At 38.1% G+C, this 19,496-nt stretch overlaps 1 protein-coding gene across 1 annotated transcript in view; it reads left to right on the plus strand.

The window, feature by feature from the left end:
• Window positions 1-19,496, plus strand: part of TTN (titin) — a 273,859-nt gene that overhangs the window by 208,066 nt on the left and 46,297 nt on the right. The window contains exons 256-286 of the mRNA XM_019553528.1: window positions 85-387; window positions 481-783; window positions 892-1,173; window positions 2,025-2,324; window positions 2,411-2,713; window positions 2,804-3,112; window positions 3,199-3,480; window positions 3,724-4,023; window positions 4,173-4,466; window positions 4,591-7,557; window positions 7,660-7,980; window positions 8,084-8,368; window positions 8,592-8,891; window positions 9,236-9,538; window positions 10,620-10,895; window positions 11,003-11,302; window positions 11,395-11,697; window positions 11,947-12,246; window positions 12,375-12,662; window positions 12,752-13,048; window positions 13,138-13,440; window positions 13,547-13,852; window positions 14,695-14,982; window positions 15,087-15,377; window positions 15,473-15,760; window positions 15,932-16,522; window positions 16,613-16,717; window positions 17,805-18,002; window positions 18,089-18,385; window positions 18,474-19,061; window positions 19,155-19,457. Coding sequence (XP_019409073.1) covers window positions 85-387; window positions 481-783; window positions 892-1,173; window positions 2,025-2,324; window positions 2,411-2,713; window positions 2,804-3,112; window positions 3,199-3,480; window positions 3,724-4,023; window positions 4,173-4,466; window positions 4,591-7,557; window positions 7,660-7,980; window positions 8,084-8,368; window positions 8,592-8,891; window positions 9,236-9,538; window positions 10,620-10,895; window positions 11,003-11,302; window positions 11,395-11,697; window positions 11,947-12,246; window positions 12,375-12,662; window positions 12,752-13,048; window positions 13,138-13,440; window positions 13,547-13,852; window positions 14,695-14,982; window positions 15,087-15,377; window positions 15,473-15,760; window positions 15,932-16,522; window positions 16,613-16,717; window positions 17,805-18,002; window positions 18,089-18,385; window positions 18,474-19,061; window positions 19,155-19,457 — 12,174 coding nt within the window. The remainder of the gene's footprint in view (window positions 1-84; window positions 388-480; window positions 784-891; window positions 1,174-2,024; window positions 2,325-2,410; window positions 2,714-2,803; window positions 3,113-3,198; window positions 3,481-3,723; window positions 4,024-4,172; window positions 4,467-4,590; window positions 7,558-7,659; window positions 7,981-8,083; window positions 8,369-8,591; window positions 8,892-9,235; window positions 9,539-10,619; window positions 10,896-11,002; window positions 11,303-11,394; window positions 11,698-11,946; window positions 12,247-12,374; window positions 12,663-12,751; window positions 13,049-13,137; window positions 13,441-13,546; window positions 13,853-14,694; window positions 14,983-15,086; window positions 15,378-15,472; window positions 15,761-15,931; window positions 16,523-16,612; window positions 16,718-17,804; window positions 18,003-18,088; window positions 18,386-18,473; window positions 19,062-19,154; window positions 19,458-19,496) is intronic.

Here is a 19,496-nt window from a genome sequence, read left to right on the forward strand (position 1 = left end):
TTTGTATAAAATTTATTCTAAAAAGCATAGTTTCCTAATATCCAAAATATAAATTTAAATCCATATTTTTCCTTTCTCCTTTAGATATACCAGGTCCAGTCGGAATTCCATTCCTTACTGAGAACCTTACCACTGACTCTTGCAAACTGACATGGTTTTCTCCAGAAGATGATGGTGGTTCTCCAATCACCAACTATATAATTGAAAAACGTGAAGCAGAGCGTAAAGCTTGGACCCCAGTAAGCTATACGGTCACAAGACAGAACGCTACTGTTCAGGGACTGATTGAAGGAAAGGCGTACTTTTTCCGAATCGCAGCTGAGAATATGATTGGCATGGGTCCATTTGTAGAGACAACAAAAGAGATTGTCATCAGAGAACCCATAAGTAAGTAATGGGTTTTTTCATTTCAAAAATTGTCTTAAGAAAAAACTCCACAAAAAAAACGGTATTTACTACATTACTTACGTGTATTCACAGCGGTACCCGACCGTCCAGAAGATCTGGAGGTAAAAGCAATTACCAAGGATTCTGTTACATTGACTTGGAACCCCCCAAAATATAATGGAGGCTCGGACATAACCATGTATGTCCTAGAAAGCCGTCTCATTGGAAAAGAGAAATTCAATAGAATTACCAAGGAGAAAATGCTTGACAGGAAATATACTGTTGAAGGTTTGAAAGAGGGTGACACCTATGAGTATCGTGTCTGTGCCTGCAATATTGTGGGACAAGGCAAGCCATCATTCTGCACAAAACCAATCACATGCAGGGATGAAATAGGTATGTGTTTATTGTTCCTTTTTATTTTGAAAACAATGAGTCATATTTATCTATTTATTGCTTTTTAGCAGTACTGCTGCTGATCTTTTTTTTTTAAATATCTTTTAGCTCCTCCAATGCTTGATCTTGACTTTAGAGACAAGCTTACTGTTCGTGTTGGTGAAGCTTTTAGCCTGACTGGACATTACTCAGGCAAGCCTGCACCAAAGGTTACTTGGGTAAAGGATGATATTCAAGTTAAAGAAGACAAGCGCACAAAGATTCAGACCACACCCTCAACCCTCTGCCTAGGGATATTAAAATCCACCCGTGAAGACTCAGGCAAATATTGTGTCACTATAGAGAACAGCACAGGATCAAGAAAGGGCATTTGTCAAGTTACTGTTGTTGGTAAGTTTTACCGAGTCACAATAATGTCTTTGCTTTTGATAGTACCTGCCTGAATAATAAAAAGATTAAATATTAAAATGAGTTTTTTATATTAATATTTTGAATTTGCAGCTTCATTACTTGTGTTGTCATATTATTCTTTGACCCTGTATATTCAACTAGTTTCTGGTTTAGTGTATGGATTATCATAATTTGGCAAACACTAACAGTAACATTTTGCACTATTTTTGCAAATTTCAGTGCAGGACTGTAAAGCATTTAATTAAGTAAGCCAGTGATTCTCAGTCAAGGTGCCACAGGACTCTGGGGTGCCCCAAGATCCTTTTAAGGGTGCTGCAGGGTGCTGTGAATTATTAACATTGTTAACTGTGCAAACACCAACACATGATTCACAAGATCATACCAGAAATTTCAAATAGGAGTCCATATTATCAAAAACATTCTGACCTGTTTTGGTCTTTCTGATTTTTTTGCAAAAGAAGAATTGCTCTATTATTTTTCCATAGTAAAAAATGAGCAAAAGCTAAGAGCTGGCATTTTGGGGAGGGCAGAGAGAGCTTTGAGTCTAAAAGCAGCATGAAGCACTAAATTAAGCCTAATGAGATAGGTAAGTGTTAGCCAATTTTCACAGAAGCCACAGTAAGGAAAATGACTCCCTCAAGATCTTTGCAAGACAGCAGTACAAATTAGAATAGGGCTTAGGTGTCCTGATTCTTTTTTAGAAACATTAAACCTCACTTCTAATTCCTAGCTATGTTTAGAGTAGTGTATTGATATTGTTGAATCTGTGTAGTACTTAAATTATATACATTTATAAATAAATGTGTCCTTTTTATTGTGTCTCCTAATAGATCGTCCTCAGCCTCCAGTAGGCCCAGTTATCTTTGAAGAAGTTCATAAAGATCACATGGTAATCTCCTGGAAACCTCCATTGGATGATGGTGGCAGTCCAATTACAAATTACATCATTGAGAAGCAAGATTCACATAGAGACCTTTGGATGCCAGTAACATCTGCCACCGTCAAGACAACATGCAAAGTTCCTAAACTGCTTGAGGGAAGAAATTATCTTGTTCGAATTTTTGCAGAAAATCTTTATGGCATAAGTGATCCTTTAGTATCTGATGAAGTAAAGGCCAAGGATCGTTTCAGTATGTTACTTGTTACTTTTATACTTTAACTGTCAAACTGTTTGTTGTACATACTTATTAATATAAAATATAAAAACATTTTTCAGGTGTTCCTGATGCACCTGAACAACCAATCATCAAGGATATTACCAAAGATTCTGCCTTAGTAATTTGGAATAAACCATATGATGGAGGCAAGCCAATCACCACTTACATTGTGGAAAAGAAAGAAACAATGTCTAATCGATGGGCCAGAGTCACCAAAGAACCAATTTTTCCAGCCACTCAGTTCAAAGTACCTGACCTCCTTGAAGGCTGTGAATATGAATTCCGTGTTTCAGCAGAAAATGAAATTGGGGTTGGTGATCCTAGCCCACCGTCAAGGCCAGTCTTCGCAAGAGATCCAATTGGTACAGTATAAAACATTTCAATCATAATTTCTGTTGTTTTTAAATATTCCTTTCAGACCTATTTCAGTGTTTTCTAATTTTTTTTTGCAGTCAAGCCAAGTCCACCTGTTAACCCGGAAGCAGTAGATAAAACTAAAAACTCAGTTGATTTGTCTTGGCAACCACCACGGCATGATGGCAAAGGCAAGATCATTGGCTATCTCGTTGAGTATCAGAAAGTTGGGGATGAAGATTGGAAGAAGGCCAACCTCACACCAGACTCCTGCCCTGAAACAAAATATAAGGTTACTGGCCTTACCGAGGGCTTGACCTATAAGTTCAGAGTCATGGCAGTTAATGCAGCTGGTGAATCAGAACCAGCTTATGTTCCTGATCCAGTGGAAGTAAAGGATAGACTTGGTAAGTGAAATAAACTGAGAAAAGTTTGTTAATAAAAGATTTGCCCAGAATTACTTTGTTTCCTAAAACTGTGATCCTTCTCCTAGAACCTCCTGAGCTGATACTTGATGCTAATATGGCAAGGGAACAACATGTAAAAACTGGAGATACCCTTAGACTTAGTGCTGTGATTAAAGGAATTCCATTCCCAAAAGTGTCATGGAAGAAAGAAGGTCGAGAAGTTTCACCCAAAGCAGATATTGAGGTTACAGGTGTTGGAAGTAAGCTGGAAATACGTAACACTGTCCATGAAGATGGTGGAATTTACTCTTTGACTGTTGAGAATCCAGTAGGTTCAAAGACTGTTTCAGTAAAAGTCCTTGTACTAGGTAATCATCTTTTTTTGTATAGTATGCTTTTTAATATTTTTTTGCAACAAAGAAGGTTTGCAAACAGAAAAATATGAATAGATTCCAGATATAAGAAATCATAACTTGTAGTAGTTGTGTGAAGAAAGAACTATAAATTGGCAAGCAGTACATTTAGTAAATACTTACTTTCTACTAAAATTGAATGTTTTGCAAAATTTGTTTAGTTTATTAAACAAATATTCTTTACTTTAAAAATATTAGATAAACCTGGTCCACCAAGAAATTTTCAAGTCGGTGAAGTTAGAAGAGATTCTTGCTATCTCACCTGGAAGGAGCCAGAAGATGATGGTGGTTCTGTCATTACCAACTATGTGGTAGAAAGGAAAGATGTTGCCTCAGCCCAATGGGTACCCATCTCATCATCCTCCAAGAAACACAGTCATTTGGCTAAACATCTTATGGAAGGGATTCAGTATCTTTTCCGTGTTGCCGCTGAGAACCAATATGGGCGAGGTCCATTTGTGGAAAGTGTCAAGCCAATTAAAGCTATGGATCCACTTCGTAAGTACTTTCTGTTATGTGCATTATTTTGTTTAGAGTTATTTTGTTTGTGAAATTTGAGCTGACCTTTTTAGTTCACATAGCATATTTGTTTGTTGGTAGGAAGATTTGGCCATCTTAATAATCCTCTTGATTTTGTCTTTTAAAAGATCCTCCTGGGCCACCAAAGAATCTACATCATGTAGATGCTGACAAAACTGAAGTTTCCCTTGTTTGGAATCGGCCAGATCGTGATGGTGGTGCTGAAATTACTGGATATTTGGTGGAGTATCAAGAAGATGGTGCAGAGGAGTGGACCAAATTCAAGACAGTCTCTATGCTAGAGTGTGTTGTAACTGGTCTAAAGCAAGGAAAGACATATAGATTCCGTGTGAAAGCCCAGAATATTGTGGGCCTTAGTCTTCCAGATACAACTATACCAATAGAGTGTCAAGAAAAACTAGGTATCTTTTTAGTTTGTAGAATTGTTTTCTTATTTCATTCATTCATTAATTAGTATTGTGGTAGCGTTTTAGTATTTCACAGATAAAAATATATGACTATTTCTATATTTTTTTCTAATTCCAGTACCTCCATTTGTGGAACTGGATGTGAAGTTAATTGAAGGTCTTGTTGTTAAAGCTGGCAGTACAGTAAGACTTCCTGCAATTATGAGAGGTGTACCTGTTCCCACTGCAAAATGGGTAACTGATGGCAATGAAATTAAAACAGAAGGCAACTATAAGATTGACACTGACAGTTATTCAACTGTATTGACCATTAAAGACTGCGTAAGAAAAGACACAGGAGAGTATTTGCTCACAGTAACAAATATAGCTGGCAGCAAGACTGTGGCTCTTCATCTTACAGTTTTGGATGTTCCTGGTCCACCAACTGGTCCAATTAATATTCTTGAAGTAACACCAGAACATATGATTATTTCTTGGCGTCCTCCTAAAGATGATGGTGGAAGTCCAATAATAAACTATATCGTTGAGAAGCGTGAATCCAAGAAAGAGACTTGGGGGGTGGTCAGTTCAGGAACAGATCACACAAAAATCAAGGTTCCACGTCTGCAGAAAGGCTGTGAATATATTTTCCGTGTTTGTGCAGAAAATAAGATAGGCATCGGTGCACCCCTAGATTCTGCACCCACAGTTGCTAAACATATGTTTGATCCACCATCCCCACCTGGTAAACCAGTGGTTTATGATATTACAGAAAATGCTGCAACTGTGTCTTGGACTCTACCAACATCTGATGGCGGAAGTGCAATAATTGGATATATCCTTGAACGTCGGGAAATATCTGGCAAATGGGTGCGCGTCAACAAGACACCTGTGCTTGATCTGAAATTAAGAGTCACTGGCCTTTTTGAGGGCAATACATATGAATTCAGAGCTTTTGCAGAAAACATTGTTGGCATAAGCAAACCATCCCCAATTTCTGACCCAATAAAAATTTCACGTCCCATCTCTCCACCTGGACCACCCATTAATCCAAAACTAAAAGACAAGACAAGAGAAACAGCTGATCTCGTATGGACAAAGCCTCTTAAAGATGGTGGCAGCCCTATACTGGGATATGTTGTGGAATGTCAGAAAACCGGAACTACAGAGTGGAAAAGGATTAATAAAGATAAACTCATTACACAGTGTGCTTTTAGGGTCCCTGGGCTAATTGAAGGAAATGAATACAGTTTCCGAATAAAAGCTGCTAATATTGTTGGAGAGGGAGAGCCAAGAGAAGTGCCAGAAACTGTTCTTGCAAAGGATATTCTTTCTCCTCCAGAAATAGAACTAGATGTGACCTGTCGTGACTTAATTACTGTCAGAGTAGGCCAAATAATCCATATTACTGGTAAAGTAAAAGGCAGACCAGACCCTGACATAACATGGTCTAAGGATGGCAAAGTACTAACCCAAGAAAAACGTATTGAGATGATTCATGAATTCCCTCATGTTGAACTCCAAGTGAAAGAAGCTAAAAGAGGAGATCATGGCAAATACATCATTGCGGCTAAGAACAGCTGTGGACATGCCCAAGCATATGCCCTTGTTAATGTGCTTGACAGACCTGGACCATGCCAGAACCTGAAAATAAGTTATGTCACAAAAGATTCTTGTATGGTTGCTTGGGAAAACCCAATAGATAATGGTGGTTCAGAAATTACAAATTACATAGTAGAATATCGTGAACCGAATCAGAAAGGATGGGCAATTGTCTCTTCAGATCTTACCAAAAGGTTAATAAAAGCACATCTCATAGAAAACCATGAATACTTCTTCAGGGTATGTGCAGAGAACAAAATAGGTCCAGGCCCTGTCGTTGAGACCAAGACACCTATCCTTGCCATTAATCCAATTGAAAGGCCTGGTGAGCCAGAAAATCTTCACATTGCAGAAAAAGGAAAGACTTTTGTATATCTAAAATGGAGAAGACCGGATTATGATGGTGGAAGTCCTAATTTAACTTACCATGTTGAAAGAAAACTGAAGGATTCAGATGAATGGGAAAGAGTACATAAAGGCAGTATTAAAGAAACACACTATATGGTTGATAAATGTGTTGAAAATAAAACTTATCAATTCAGAGTTCAGACCAAGAACGAGGCAGGTGAAAGTGGCTGGGTGACAACAAGTGAAGTTGTAGTGAAGGAAGACCTGCAGAAACCAGTGCTTGATTTAAAGTTAAGTGGTGTGCTGATTGTGAAAGCAGGTGAAACAATTAGACTTGAGGCAGGACTTAGAGGGAAGCCACAACCAGAAGTTACATGGGCAAAAGACAAAGATGCCACAGACCTAACAAGACTTCCAAGAGTCAAAATTGAAACAACTTCTGATTCATCTAAATTTGTTCTCACAAAATCAAAGCGCAGTGATGGTGGTAAATATGTGATTACTGCAACTAATATAGCTGGCAGTTTTGTAGCATATGCAACTGTTATTGTTTTGGATAAACCTGGTCCTGTAAGAAACCTGAAGGTTTCTGACATCTCAAGTGATAGGTGTACTGTCAGCTGGGACCTACCAGAAGATGATGGTGGTTGTGAAATACAAAACTACATTTTAGAAAAATGTGAAAGCAAGCGTATGATCTGGTCTACATACTCTTCCTCTATTCTAACAAACTATGTACATGTAACACGCCTCATAGAAGGCAATGAATATATATTTAGGGTCCGTGCAGAGAATAAGATGGGCACTGGCCCACCCACAGAAACACAACCAATAATTGCAAAAACAAAGTATGACAGACCTGGTCGTCCTGATCCCCCAGAAGTCTCAAGGGTTAGTAAAGAAGAAATGACAGTAGTTTGGAATCCACCTGAGTATGATGGTGGCAAATCAATTACAGGATATATTTTGGAGAAGAAAGAGAAACGATCATTAAGATGGGTTCCTGTTACTAAGAGTGCAATCCCAGAGAGACGCAAGAAAGTTACAAACCTCATTCCACATCATGAATACCAATTCCGTGTCAGCGCTGAAAATGAAATTGGCCTTGGAGAACCAAGCTTGCCATCAAGACCAGTAGTGGCAAAAGACCCTATAGGTACCATATTATCGTATTTATTGCTTTATTTAAACAAATATTTAAAAAGTAGATTAATTATTTGAACATATTTACAAACTGGTTTTTTTAACTGTCTTCCAGAACCACCTGGTCCTCCAACTAATCTGAAAGTGGTTGATAGCACAAAAGGTTCCATTACTCTTGGTTGGGGAAAACCAGTGTATGATGGTGGGGCTCCAATTATTGGATACGTTGTAGAAGTCAGACAAAAAGTTGAAGGTCAACAACCTGATGCAGGATGGAAACGATGTAATGTTGCTGCCCAAGTTATTCACACAGAATTTACAGTTACCAGTCTTGATGAGAAACAACTATATGAGTTCCGGGTTTCTGCCCAAAACCAGGTTGGCCTTGGCAGACCAGCTGAACTGAAAGAAGCTGTGTCTCCTAAAGAAATACTTGGTAATTTTTTACATATTTTCTGTGAAGATATACATCATTTGTTTGCTCTGCTTAGATTTGATTTCACAATCTAATTTTTTTTTAAATTTAATTTATATTTCAGAACCACCTGAGATTGATTTGGATGCAAGCATGAGAAAGTTAGTCACAGTCAGAGCAGGATGCCCCATTAGACTTTTTGCCATTGTAAGAGGGCGACCAGCACCTAAAGTCACTTGGAGAAGAGTTGGTATTGACAATGTAATCAGAAAGGGCCAGGTTGATCTGGTTGACACAATGGCCTTCCTTGTCATCCCCAATTCAACACGTGATGACTCAGGCAAATATTCTTTGACACTTGTTAATGCAGCTGGAGAAAAAGCTGTGTTTGTGAATGTCCGAGTCCTTGGTGAGTAATCAGAAACAATTTTTAAAGATGTTACTTTTTACTTATTCTTCTTCTCCTTAGTATCTTACAGAAAGTGTTACAATCCATATTGTTAATAAGACAAATATCATTGTACATAGCTAATATTAATTTCCCATATAGAAGAAACTATAAGTTCAGTTTAATTTTAATTTCGTAAGGATGCTCAAGGAGGACAGATACATAAATTGATGTTTCTTTTTAGATACTCCTGGACCTGTGGCTGAATTCAAGGTTTCAGATGTCACAAAAATGTCATGTCAACTCTCATGGGCACCTCCTGAAAATGATGGTGGTAGCCCAGTAACTCACTATATTCTGGCAAAACGTGAGGCTGATAGAAAGACATGGGCAACAGTTATTGCAGATTTAAAGAAAACTAGTTTCAAAATAGCTAATCTTGTACCTGGAAATGAATACTTCTTTAGAGTAACTGCTGTCAATGAATATGGTTCAGGTGTTCCAGCCGATATACCAAAGCCAATCCGGGCAACAGATCCACTAAGTAAGTATTTATTAATGTGCTTCTTTTACTGCTGCATTATTATTTGTTCTACCCTCCAATAAGCTTTTGATTTCTCAAAAGCACTAAGTCATAATGGTATAAATCTTAAATCATGTTTGCTGAGTACAAATCAACACACTGCATACTATAATATATTCACATTTATGTAATCGCTTCTGTAGCTTGTAATATGACGTGCTTTCTAAATCCAAAGCATTAATCTATTAATCAATTCCTTGTTGAATAAATATATTCTTATCTTACTCAACAGTCTTACCAATATCACTAACATTTATTAGTTAAAATAATGATGTTTAAATATTCCTGTTTTGTTTTTTCTTAAGGTGAACCTGATCCACCAAGAAAAGTTGAAGTTACTGAAATTACAAAGAACAGTGCCACTTTAGGCTGGTTGCCACCCCTGCGTGATGGAGGCTCTAAAATCGATGGTTACATTATTAGCTATAAAGAAGAAGAACAAGCTGCAGATCACTGGAGACAATATTCTATTGTCAAAGATCTGAACATTGTTGTAGCTGGCCTGAAAGAAAAACAGAAATACAAATTCAGAGTGGCAGCTAGAAATGCTGTAGGCGTAAGTTTGCCAAGAGAAACTGAGGGAATATATGAAATTAAAGAGCAACTCAGTAAGTAATTAAATAAATACTGGCTATGCTACTAAAATCTATTTAGAAATGGAATTAAAATTTTTTTGGATCTTAGATGAAGTTCTAGAAGCTCTAGAACTCCTTAAAATCTTTTCTGCGCTTCTGTAAAAGATCACACTTTGAGAAACCTCTTTTGCTCCAGATAGCAATTGTAGTTAGTATCAATTAACTTAGAAATTACAGGTTGTAGTTGCAGAAGAAAATGAAACTGAGGATTTTGTAAAATTCTTTAATATGGGAAAAACTAACTCTTGGTTGCATTCTGGGGAGGAGTTGTAGAGCCAGTGGAGAAAGATAGGTTAAGGCAAGAAGTAAAGAAGAGAATGAGAGGGTTGGCAGAGAGAGATCAGAAGATAGGATGGGAAAGAATTCTTGGCAAATTGGAGGGTTTGAGGAAGAGACCAAATGCAAAACTTCTACATGTATAACAAAAGGAAAATAAGGAGAAGGTTTGGAAGGGAGAGAAGGAAAAGCAAGCTGATGGCAGGATATGGCCACACTACATTTCATCAGTTTTCTTTTGAATGAAGTTACCAGAATCCTCTGCAGAGGGATAAATGGAAGTGGAAAAAGGGAAAGATGGCAGCACTGAAGAAGGAAAGAACAAACTTGTGGTGGAGTCTGGTCACATGATTTCCACCAGAGACACTCAGCAATACAGGAGCAGTGGGTCTTCTGAATGATTATGTGATATTGTCAGGCTTAAAGACTCCCATTTGGTTACCTATTGTTTTAAGGAGAATGAGTATCAATAAAGTGTTAATGGTGTATTAGATATTTACAAACATACAAGAAAACAATCCAAGCAAAAATATTCTGTTATAGTCTAAATCAGAATACAAAACTGTATGTCAGAGCAGACATTGCCAACTATAGAATTTCTGGTTCCAGGGTGTCTACATAATTCAGACATGAGGTTTAGGCTCCCTATAGAGTTAGTACCAAGGATACTGCCTTTAATATCCTTATTGATCCAGAGAAAGATGTAGAAGGTATACATATGAAAAACTAAAATAATTTCTCAAAGGAGTTACATATATTTGTGTATTTGTCTTTGTAGTCCCACCTAAGATTTTGATGCCAGATCATATGAACATTAAGGCTGGACAGAAGCTCCGAATTGAGGGATATGTCTATGGGAAACCTCAGCCAATGTGTAAATGGATGAAAGCAGAACAAGATGTATGTATATCCAGTCGTCTTGCTGTGCATAAGGCAGAAAATTCTTCTGTTCTCATCATAAAGGATGTGACTAGAAAAGACAGTGATTATTATAGTCTTACTGCAGAAAACAGTTCTGGAATTGCCACTCAGAAAATCAGAGTAGTTGTCATGGGTAAGTTTCCTTTTCTCTATTTTTTAAACCTAACTTTCTTCAGAAGTAAAATTAACACATTTTGTTCTTGACCATTTCCTTAAATTATTCTTTGATTCTATGTGCAGATGCCCCAGGTCCACCTCAGCCTCCATTTGACATCACTGACCTAGATGCTGATGCTTGCACTCTTGCTTGGCATATGCCTCTTGAAGATGGTGGCAGTAACATTACGAACTATGTGGTTGAGAAGTGTGATGTAAGCCGAGGAGACTGGGTAACAGCTGTAGCTTCTGTCACAAAGACAAGCTGCAGAGTAGGAAAACTGATCCCTGGACAAGAGTATATGTTCCGTGCTCGTGCTGAAAACCGCTTTGGTATTTCTGAGCCACTTACATCTGACAAGATAGTTGCAAGATTCCCATTTGGTATGTCAGTTTCCAATAACGGCATTTGCCTGTTTCTATTTTTTTCTATTCATAAAGGAAGAGATAACGTTATTCAATATGTTTCTGTCTAGATGTTCCCAGTGAACCAAAGAATGCACGTGTTACCAAGGTCAACAAGGACTGCATCTTTGTAGCCTGGGACAAACCAGACAGTGATGGAGGCAGTCCAATCACTGGTTATCTTATAGAGCGTAAAGAACGGAACAGTTTGCTATGGGTGAAGGCTAATGATACAGCTGTACGTTCCACAGAATACCCTTGTGTAGGCCTAATTGAAGGTCTAGAGTACACTTTCAGAATATATGCACTGAACAAAGCTGGAGCAAGTAAACCTAGCAAACCAACTGATTTTGTTACAGCAAGAACACCAGTTGGTAAGCAAAACATTCCAATAATTTGCAAATACAATTAATATATACTCATCTTGAATTGTTTAAGTATACTTGCAACTTTCTTTAATATTTGGGGGTATTTGGATACACTATATATTCATGTACAATGCAGCATTTTTGTTTTTGGATAGATGTGCTGTGAATATCTATCCATCCATCACTGAAAAAGATTTTCCTGAAATGCCAAAATTTTTTATAGGATAAAGTTATAATGGTCTTGTTTACTTTTAGATCCTCCTGGTAAACCTGATGTTATTGATGTCACAAAGAGTACCGTGTCACTTGTATGGACAAAACCAAAGCATGATGGCGGTAGCAAAATTATTGGCTATTTTGTAGAAGCTTGCAAACTGCCTGGTGATAAATGGGTACGATGTAATTCTACCCCATATCAAATTCCCCAAGAGGAATACACTGTTACTGATTTGGAAGAAAATGCTCAATATCAATTTAGAGCAATCGCCAAGACAGCAATTAATATTAGTGGTCCTTCTGAACCTTCTGACCCAGTCACCATACAGGAAGAAAATGGTAAGGAATGGATAATGGAGAACGATTTGAGAACTCTAATTGTGCATTTATGCTTTCTATTCATATGAAGAATTATATATTTAATTCTTTTTAGGTTGATTAAGTTTCTTATTTTTATTTCTTCTCAGTTCCTCCCAGAATAGAGTTGGGTGTATCTATGAAATCACTGCTTACAGTAAAAGCTGGGACAAATGTTTGTCTTGAGGCAAATGTGTATGGCAAACCCATGCCAACAATTACCTGGAAGAAAGAAGGAGACATTTTAAAACCAGCTGAAGGCATTAAGATCACCACCAAGAGAAACCTATCCACAGTGGAGCTGTTCAGCGTTAACAGGAAGCAAACAGGAGACTATACTATTACTGCTGAAAATGCAAGTGGTTCTAAGTCAGCAACCATTAAGCTTAAAGTACTTGGTAGGTTAGAGATTATTTATTAGTACTACATTTATACCTTAGATGAAATGTCAAGAGTTAGAGATGTAACTATTTATCCATTTTTTCAGATAAGCCTGGTCCTCCTGCTTCAGTTAAAATCAACCATATGTATGTAGATCGTGCAATGCTCTCTTGGGAGCCTCCTCTTGAAGATGGAGGTTCAGAAATTACCAACTATATTGTTGATAAGCGTGAAACAAGCAGAGCAAACTGGGCCCAAGTAACTGCCAATGTACCTATTACAAGCTGCACAGTAGAGAAACTGATAGAAGGACATGAGTATCAGTTCCGCATTTGTGCTGAAAACAAATATGGTGTTGGAGATCCCACATTCACTCACCCAGCAGTTGCTAAAAATCCGTATGGTAAGCATATCTTACTATGATTTAGTGGTTCATTGATTTTTATGCACATGTTAAGAATGTGCAAATAACTTTCAAATAAATATTTACAGATGTACCTGGACCTTGTGAGCCACCAGTCATTAGTAATATTACAAAGAACTTTATGACTGTTAGCTGGAAACCACCAAAAGATGATGGTGGATCCCCCATAACTGGATATATACTTGAGAAACGTGAAACTAAGGCTGTTAACTGGACAAAGGTAAACAGGAAGCCTGTCATTGAAAGAACGATAAAGGCTACTGGACTCCAAGAAGAAACTGAATATGAATACAGAGTAACAGCATTGAATAAGGCTGGACCAGGCAAACCAAGTGGACCGTCTAAGGCAGCATATGCTCGTGATCCTCAATGTAAGATAAAAACAATTTTTGTTTTTCTTATGAAATTTCTGAATACAATTGTACATTATGATTATATAATGTATTGTATATAATTTCCTACTGTTTTCAATCCCAGATCCTCCTGGCCCACCTGCCTTCCCAAAAGTGGTTGATACAACCCGTAATTCTGTACATCTATCTTGGAGTAAACCAGCATATGATGGTGGAAGCCCTATTATTGGTTATTTAGTAGAAGTAAAAAGAGCTGACACAGAAAACTGGGTCAGATGTAATCTGCCAAAGAACCTACAGGATACCCATTTTGTGGTAACTGGACTGTCAGAGAATACAGAATATCAGTTCCGTATTTATGCTGTCAATAAGATTGGATACAGTGACCCAAGTGATGTGCCTGACAAGCACCTCGCCAAAGACATTTTAAGTAAGTACTCTGGAAAACAGCTAACTTGCACAGTTTAATTATGTGTAGGATAGATACAGGACCTGTGAAAAATGGTTTGTCAGTTTGCAGCAGCAGATTACAACAGGGTCTGGCAGCCTGGAGAAGGGAAAGCATAGGGATTTATTTTAAACGCTATGGAAAGGCTGATCAAAATGAAACTTGACTGGGGTCATTTTTGAGGGAAGTTAGTGCCCATCCTACTTGTTTGCACGCCAGATGCTTTCTGACCTTGCATCTTCAAGATTTTGATCCTTCTACCCTAACCCTCATTAAGACTTTCCAAATGTCTCTCTCCTGTTTCTCAGTCCTTCCATCTTCATCTTATCTTTCAAGGAATTTGGAGCCCAGTTGTCAATGTTATTCCACTGTAGTCCTCTGTGGTATACTGCCAAATTGCATAGACCTGCTGTCCCCAAATTCCCTACTGGCTGCTGAAAGCACAACTGAACAGAGCAGAAATGTAGCACCACAGAGTTACACTGGTGCATGGTAAAAGATATAGCACAGGAAGCTAAACTTGAAGTTTTTTGCAAAATATGGAGGAGGTGGGAAACTGCTTCATAAGGAAAGTGAATATAAGAGTTGTAACTGGTGGGAAGTCATAAGAAAGGGGTAGAGAAAGAGGAGTAAGCACTGCAGGAGAAGGCCAGTCTCCCAACTCTCTTGAAACTAGGACACACCATTTTATGCAATAATATTAGTTGAGACACCAGAACAACCTAGCCAATCTGGGGAAATGCCAGTAAACCGGGACTTCTGATCATGGTAATTTTAGTGATTCACTAACATTTTAATTTATAAATCTTTTATTAAAAATGCAGTTCCACCAGAAGGAGAGCTTGATGCAGAACTCAGGAAAGTACTAATATTACGTGCTGGAGTCACAATGAGGCTTTATGTGCCAGTAAGAGGCCGTCCACCTCCAAAGATTACTTGGTCTAAAGTAGATGCCAATTTAAGAGACCGGGCAGGGTTAGACATCAAATCAACTGATTTTGACACCTTCCTACGCTGTGAAAATGTAAATAAATATGATGCTGGAAAATATGTCTTGACTCTGGAGAACAGCTGTGGCAAAAAGTCCTACACCATTGTTGTGAAAGTACTTGGTAAGCATCAGGCTGATTGTAAATATTAACACTTTATAAAAAAATTAAATAATGTTTTCTGTGTTTTACTTAATAAATCAAATGTTTATTTGCTATCCATCTAGATACCCCTGGACCTCCTATTAACCTGATTGTAAAAGAAGCATCTAAGGATTCTGCCTTTATTTCATGGGAGCCTCCACTAATTGATGGTGGCAGTCCAGTCAAGAACTATATTGTTGAAAAACGTGATGCAGAAAGAAAATCTTGGTCCACCGTATCAACAGAGTGTTCAAAGACAAGTTTCAGAATAACTAACTTGGAGGAAGGCAAATCTTACTTTTTCAGAGTTTTTGCTGAAAATGAATATGGCATTGGTGAGCCCTGTGAAACTCGTGATGCGGTTAAAGCTTCTGGTAAGAATAATAAACGCTCGTATCCTACTTTACTTTTAAAGGAATTTTTATGTTACTTTTGAACTGAGATTTATCAATGTTTTTAATCCTTCTAGAAACTCCTGGGCCAGTTGTGGATCTGAAAGCTTTGGCTGTAACAAAGTCGTCTTGCAATCTAGCATGGAAAAAGCCCATCAGTGATGGTGGAAGCCATATTATTGCCTATACTGTTGAGGTTATGACTGATGATGATATGTGGCAAGAAGTTATGAGGTCAAAGCACCTGCAGTTTTCAATGAAGGATCTAAAAGAAGGGAAGGAGTACACTTTCAGAGTGAGAGCACAGAACGATGCTGGATATGGAACTCCAAGTGAGATCACAGTTGTGGCAAGGGATGACATTGGTAAGTTTCTACACAAACACATGAATTCTTCCTGTCATTCATCCAAACTACATCTTATTTGTATATAATGTCCATCTAGTACACGTTAATGAATTTGAAAACTGCATAGGAATTGAAAAATTCGAGGTTTTACACCCAAATTGATTAAATTGATTTCTTCTGTTTTTTTAGTGGCACCTGATCTTGATTTAAGAGACCTACCTGACTCATGCTATTTAGCTAGAGAAGGTAGTAGTTTCCGTCTTAAAATCCCAATTAAAGGCAAACCTGCCCCAACTGTAACATGGAGGAAAGGTGAAGACCAGGTTCTTACTGAGACTGGAAGAGTTGCATTTGAGGCTACAGCAGTTAATACTACTCTCTTGGTACGTGACTGTCATAAAGATGATGCTGAAAAGTACACAATCACACTGAAGAATGTTGCTGGCACTAAGGAAGGCACTATTTCTGTGAAAGTTGTTGGCAAACCTGGCATCCCAACAGGACCGGTGAAATTTGAAGAAGTCACAGCTGATGCCATAACCTTAAAATGGGGTCCACCAAAAGATGATGGTGGTTCAGAAATCACCAACTATATAATAGAGAAGCGAGATAATGTAAACAATAAATGGGTGATATGTGCTTCTGCTGTCCAAAAAACTACATTTAGAGTTACAAGACTTCATGAGGGAAATGAATATACTTTCAGGATCAGTGCTGAAAATAAGTATGGAGTAGGTGAAGGCCTTAAGTCTGACTCTGTAGTCGCAAAACATCCATTTGGTAAGTAACAAATTACAATGTTTTAAACTAAAAATTGCTTTAATGTTAGCATTTATTGTTCATGCTATTTATATTTTTAACATTTTTTAGATGTACCAGATGCTCCTCCACCTCCCAAAATTGTTGATGTTAGGCATGATTCTGTATCTCTAACTTGGACGGACCCAAGGAAAACTGGTGGCTCACCAATCACAGGTATTTGCTCAAAAATCTTCTTAGTGTCTTTTTTTAAACTTTTCTTCCTTCTTTTCTTCCTTGTTTTAAAAGAGTAAAATAAAACTATTATACAATTATGCCTTAAATTATTCATTACTTTCACATTTTAGTATTAGTCTCTCAGTACATGTTTTTTTAATAGATTCATAGACTCGTAGACATTAGGGGCTGGAAGGGACCTTGCATGACCATCAAGTCCAGCCCCCCTGCCATAGGCAGGAAGTCTACTGGTATCAAATGATCCCAGCAAGATAAACATCCAGGTGCCTTTTGAATGAGTCCAGAGCAGGTGCTTGCACAACCTCTGCAGGGAGTCTGTTCCAGACCCTGGACACACTAACTGTAAAGAAATTTTTTCTTATGTCCAATCTAAATTGGCCATCCAGGAGTTTGTGGCTGTTAGATCTTGTTATCCCTTGGGGAGCCCTGCTGAACAACTGATCTCCAAGTCCCAATGCATGCCCCCCTCACCCCCTTTATACTTGTAGGCTGCTACCAAGTACCCCTGAGCCTTCTCTTCTCCAGGCTGAAGAGTCCGAAGTCCCTCAGCCTATCCTTATAATGCTTGCCCTCTTAGCCTTTGATCATACAGGTGGTTCTCCTTTGGACTCTCTCAAACTTATCTACATCCCTCCTGCAGTGGGAGGCCCAAAACTGGACATAGTACTCCAGCTGCAGCTTCATTTGAGTTGCATTCGAGGCTGTAGGAATTTGAGGAATTTAAGTTGCATTTGAGGCTTGAGGAATTTAGATATCTAAATTCAATTTAAAACACATTAAAAGTTAGAAAAAGTAACTGGGATGCAATAGCTGTTTCATACACATAAAGTCACATCTTCTAAGAGAGGAACAATAGATATTAAATGTATTTTATTATTTGAGCGTTACTCAAACATCATGTAATATGCTAATATTCATTCCTTAATCAACCTTTAAATGTTGTTTTTGCATCAATTATAGCATTGTAATCTGCTCTACAGATACAGTAGTGAGTTGGGAAGTTAATTGTTCAAGTGCAGGTTTTTGTAATACTCTCTAATATTGTTTCATCTGTTTATACTTTTAGGTTATCATATTGAAGTCAAAGAAAGAAATAGCCTTATGTGGAAGAGAGCTAACAAGACTCCACTAAGGATGAAAGACTTCAGAGTTACAGGGTTAACTGAAGGTCTGGAATATGAATTCAGAGTGATGGCAATCAACTTGGCAGGAGTAGGAAAGCCAAGCTTACCATCTGAGCCAGTTGTGGCACTTGATCCAATTGGTAAGTCAGCAGAAGAAAAGAGAAAATTTTGTGAAATCAACAACACTGGAACCTGACTGACTCAAGGTTTATTTCGATTATTTTAGATCCTCCTGGGAAACCTGAGGTTATCAATGTAACCAGGAACTCAGTAACTCTCATTTGGACAGAACCAAAATATGATGGTGGACATAAATTAATTGGCTACATAGTTGAAATGCGTGACTTGCCTTCAAAGATTTGGACAAAGGCTAATCATGTGAATGTTCCAGATTGTGCATTTACTGTAACTGACCTTAGTGAAGGATCAAAGTATGAATTCAGAATCAGAGCAAAAAATACAGCTGGTGCTATCAGTCCTCCATCCGAATCCACAGGAACCATAATATGCAAGGATGAGTACGGTGTGTATATGACATCAAAAACACAATTATATTAAAATACACTTTTCTTGCTCTTTTTTCCCTGACAAATATTTTTTTTCTTTTGCAGAGGCACCAACAATTGTTATTGATCCTGCTGTGAAAGAAGGATTGACAGTTAAAGCAGGAGATACCATTACAATGTCTGCTATTAGCATCCGTGGCAAACCACTCCCAACTTCAGTGTGGTCCAAAGCAGGAAAAGATTTTAAGCCTTCAGAGATTGTGCACATTGAAGAAACACCAACTTCTTCCACCCTCACTGTCAAATATGCAGCCAGGAAAGATACTGGTGAATACACAATTACTGCTACCAATCCCTTTGGCACAAAAGAAGAGCATGTGCATGTGAAAGTTTTAGATGTACCCGGACCCCCTGGCCCTCTTGATGTCAGCAACGTCTCAGCTGAAAAAGCTACTCTGACGTGGTCACCTCCAGCAGAGGATGGTGGATCACCAATAAAGTCTTACGTACTTGAAAAGCGAGAAACTAGCCGACTGCTATGGACATTAGTTGCTGAAGGTATTGAGAGTTGCAGACATGTTGTTAGCAAGCTCATTCAAGGAAATGAATATATATTCCGTGTGTCAGCAGTGAACGAGTATGGCAAAGGTGAACCGGTGCAATCAGAACCAGTTAAAATGGTGGATAGATTTGGTAAGTAGACTAGGTTAAAAGCTTTAAGCAGGTGTTTATTACAGTATTTAAAGACTCATCTATTTTGCAATACATGTCTTTTTTTCTTATCAGGTCCCCCAGGTCCTCCTGGAAAGCCAGAAGTAACAAATGTGACTAAAAATACTGTGACTATTAGCTGGAAAAGGCCAGCTGATGATGGTGGTAGTGAGATAACAGGCTACTATGTGGAAAGGAAAGAAAAGAAAGGATTGAGATGGGTCAGAGCAACAAAGAAACCAGTTTCAGATCTTAGATGCAAAGTTACCGGACTCCTAGAAGGAAATGAATATGAATTCCGTGTCAGTGCAGAAAATAGAGCAGGAGTTGGACCACCAAGTGATGCTTCAAACCCAGTAGTAACAAAGGATGCAGCATGTTAGTATCATTTTTTTTTTTAAGCAGTGCTTACCAGTG

This window comes from Crocodylus porosus, unplaced genomic scaffold (genome assembly GCF_001723895.1).
Source record: "Crocodylus porosus isolate Cpor-Errol unplaced genomic scaffold, CroPor_comp1, whole genome shotgun sequence".
NCBI lineage: Eukaryota > Metazoa > Chordata > Crocodylia > Crocodylidae > Crocodylus > Crocodylus porosus.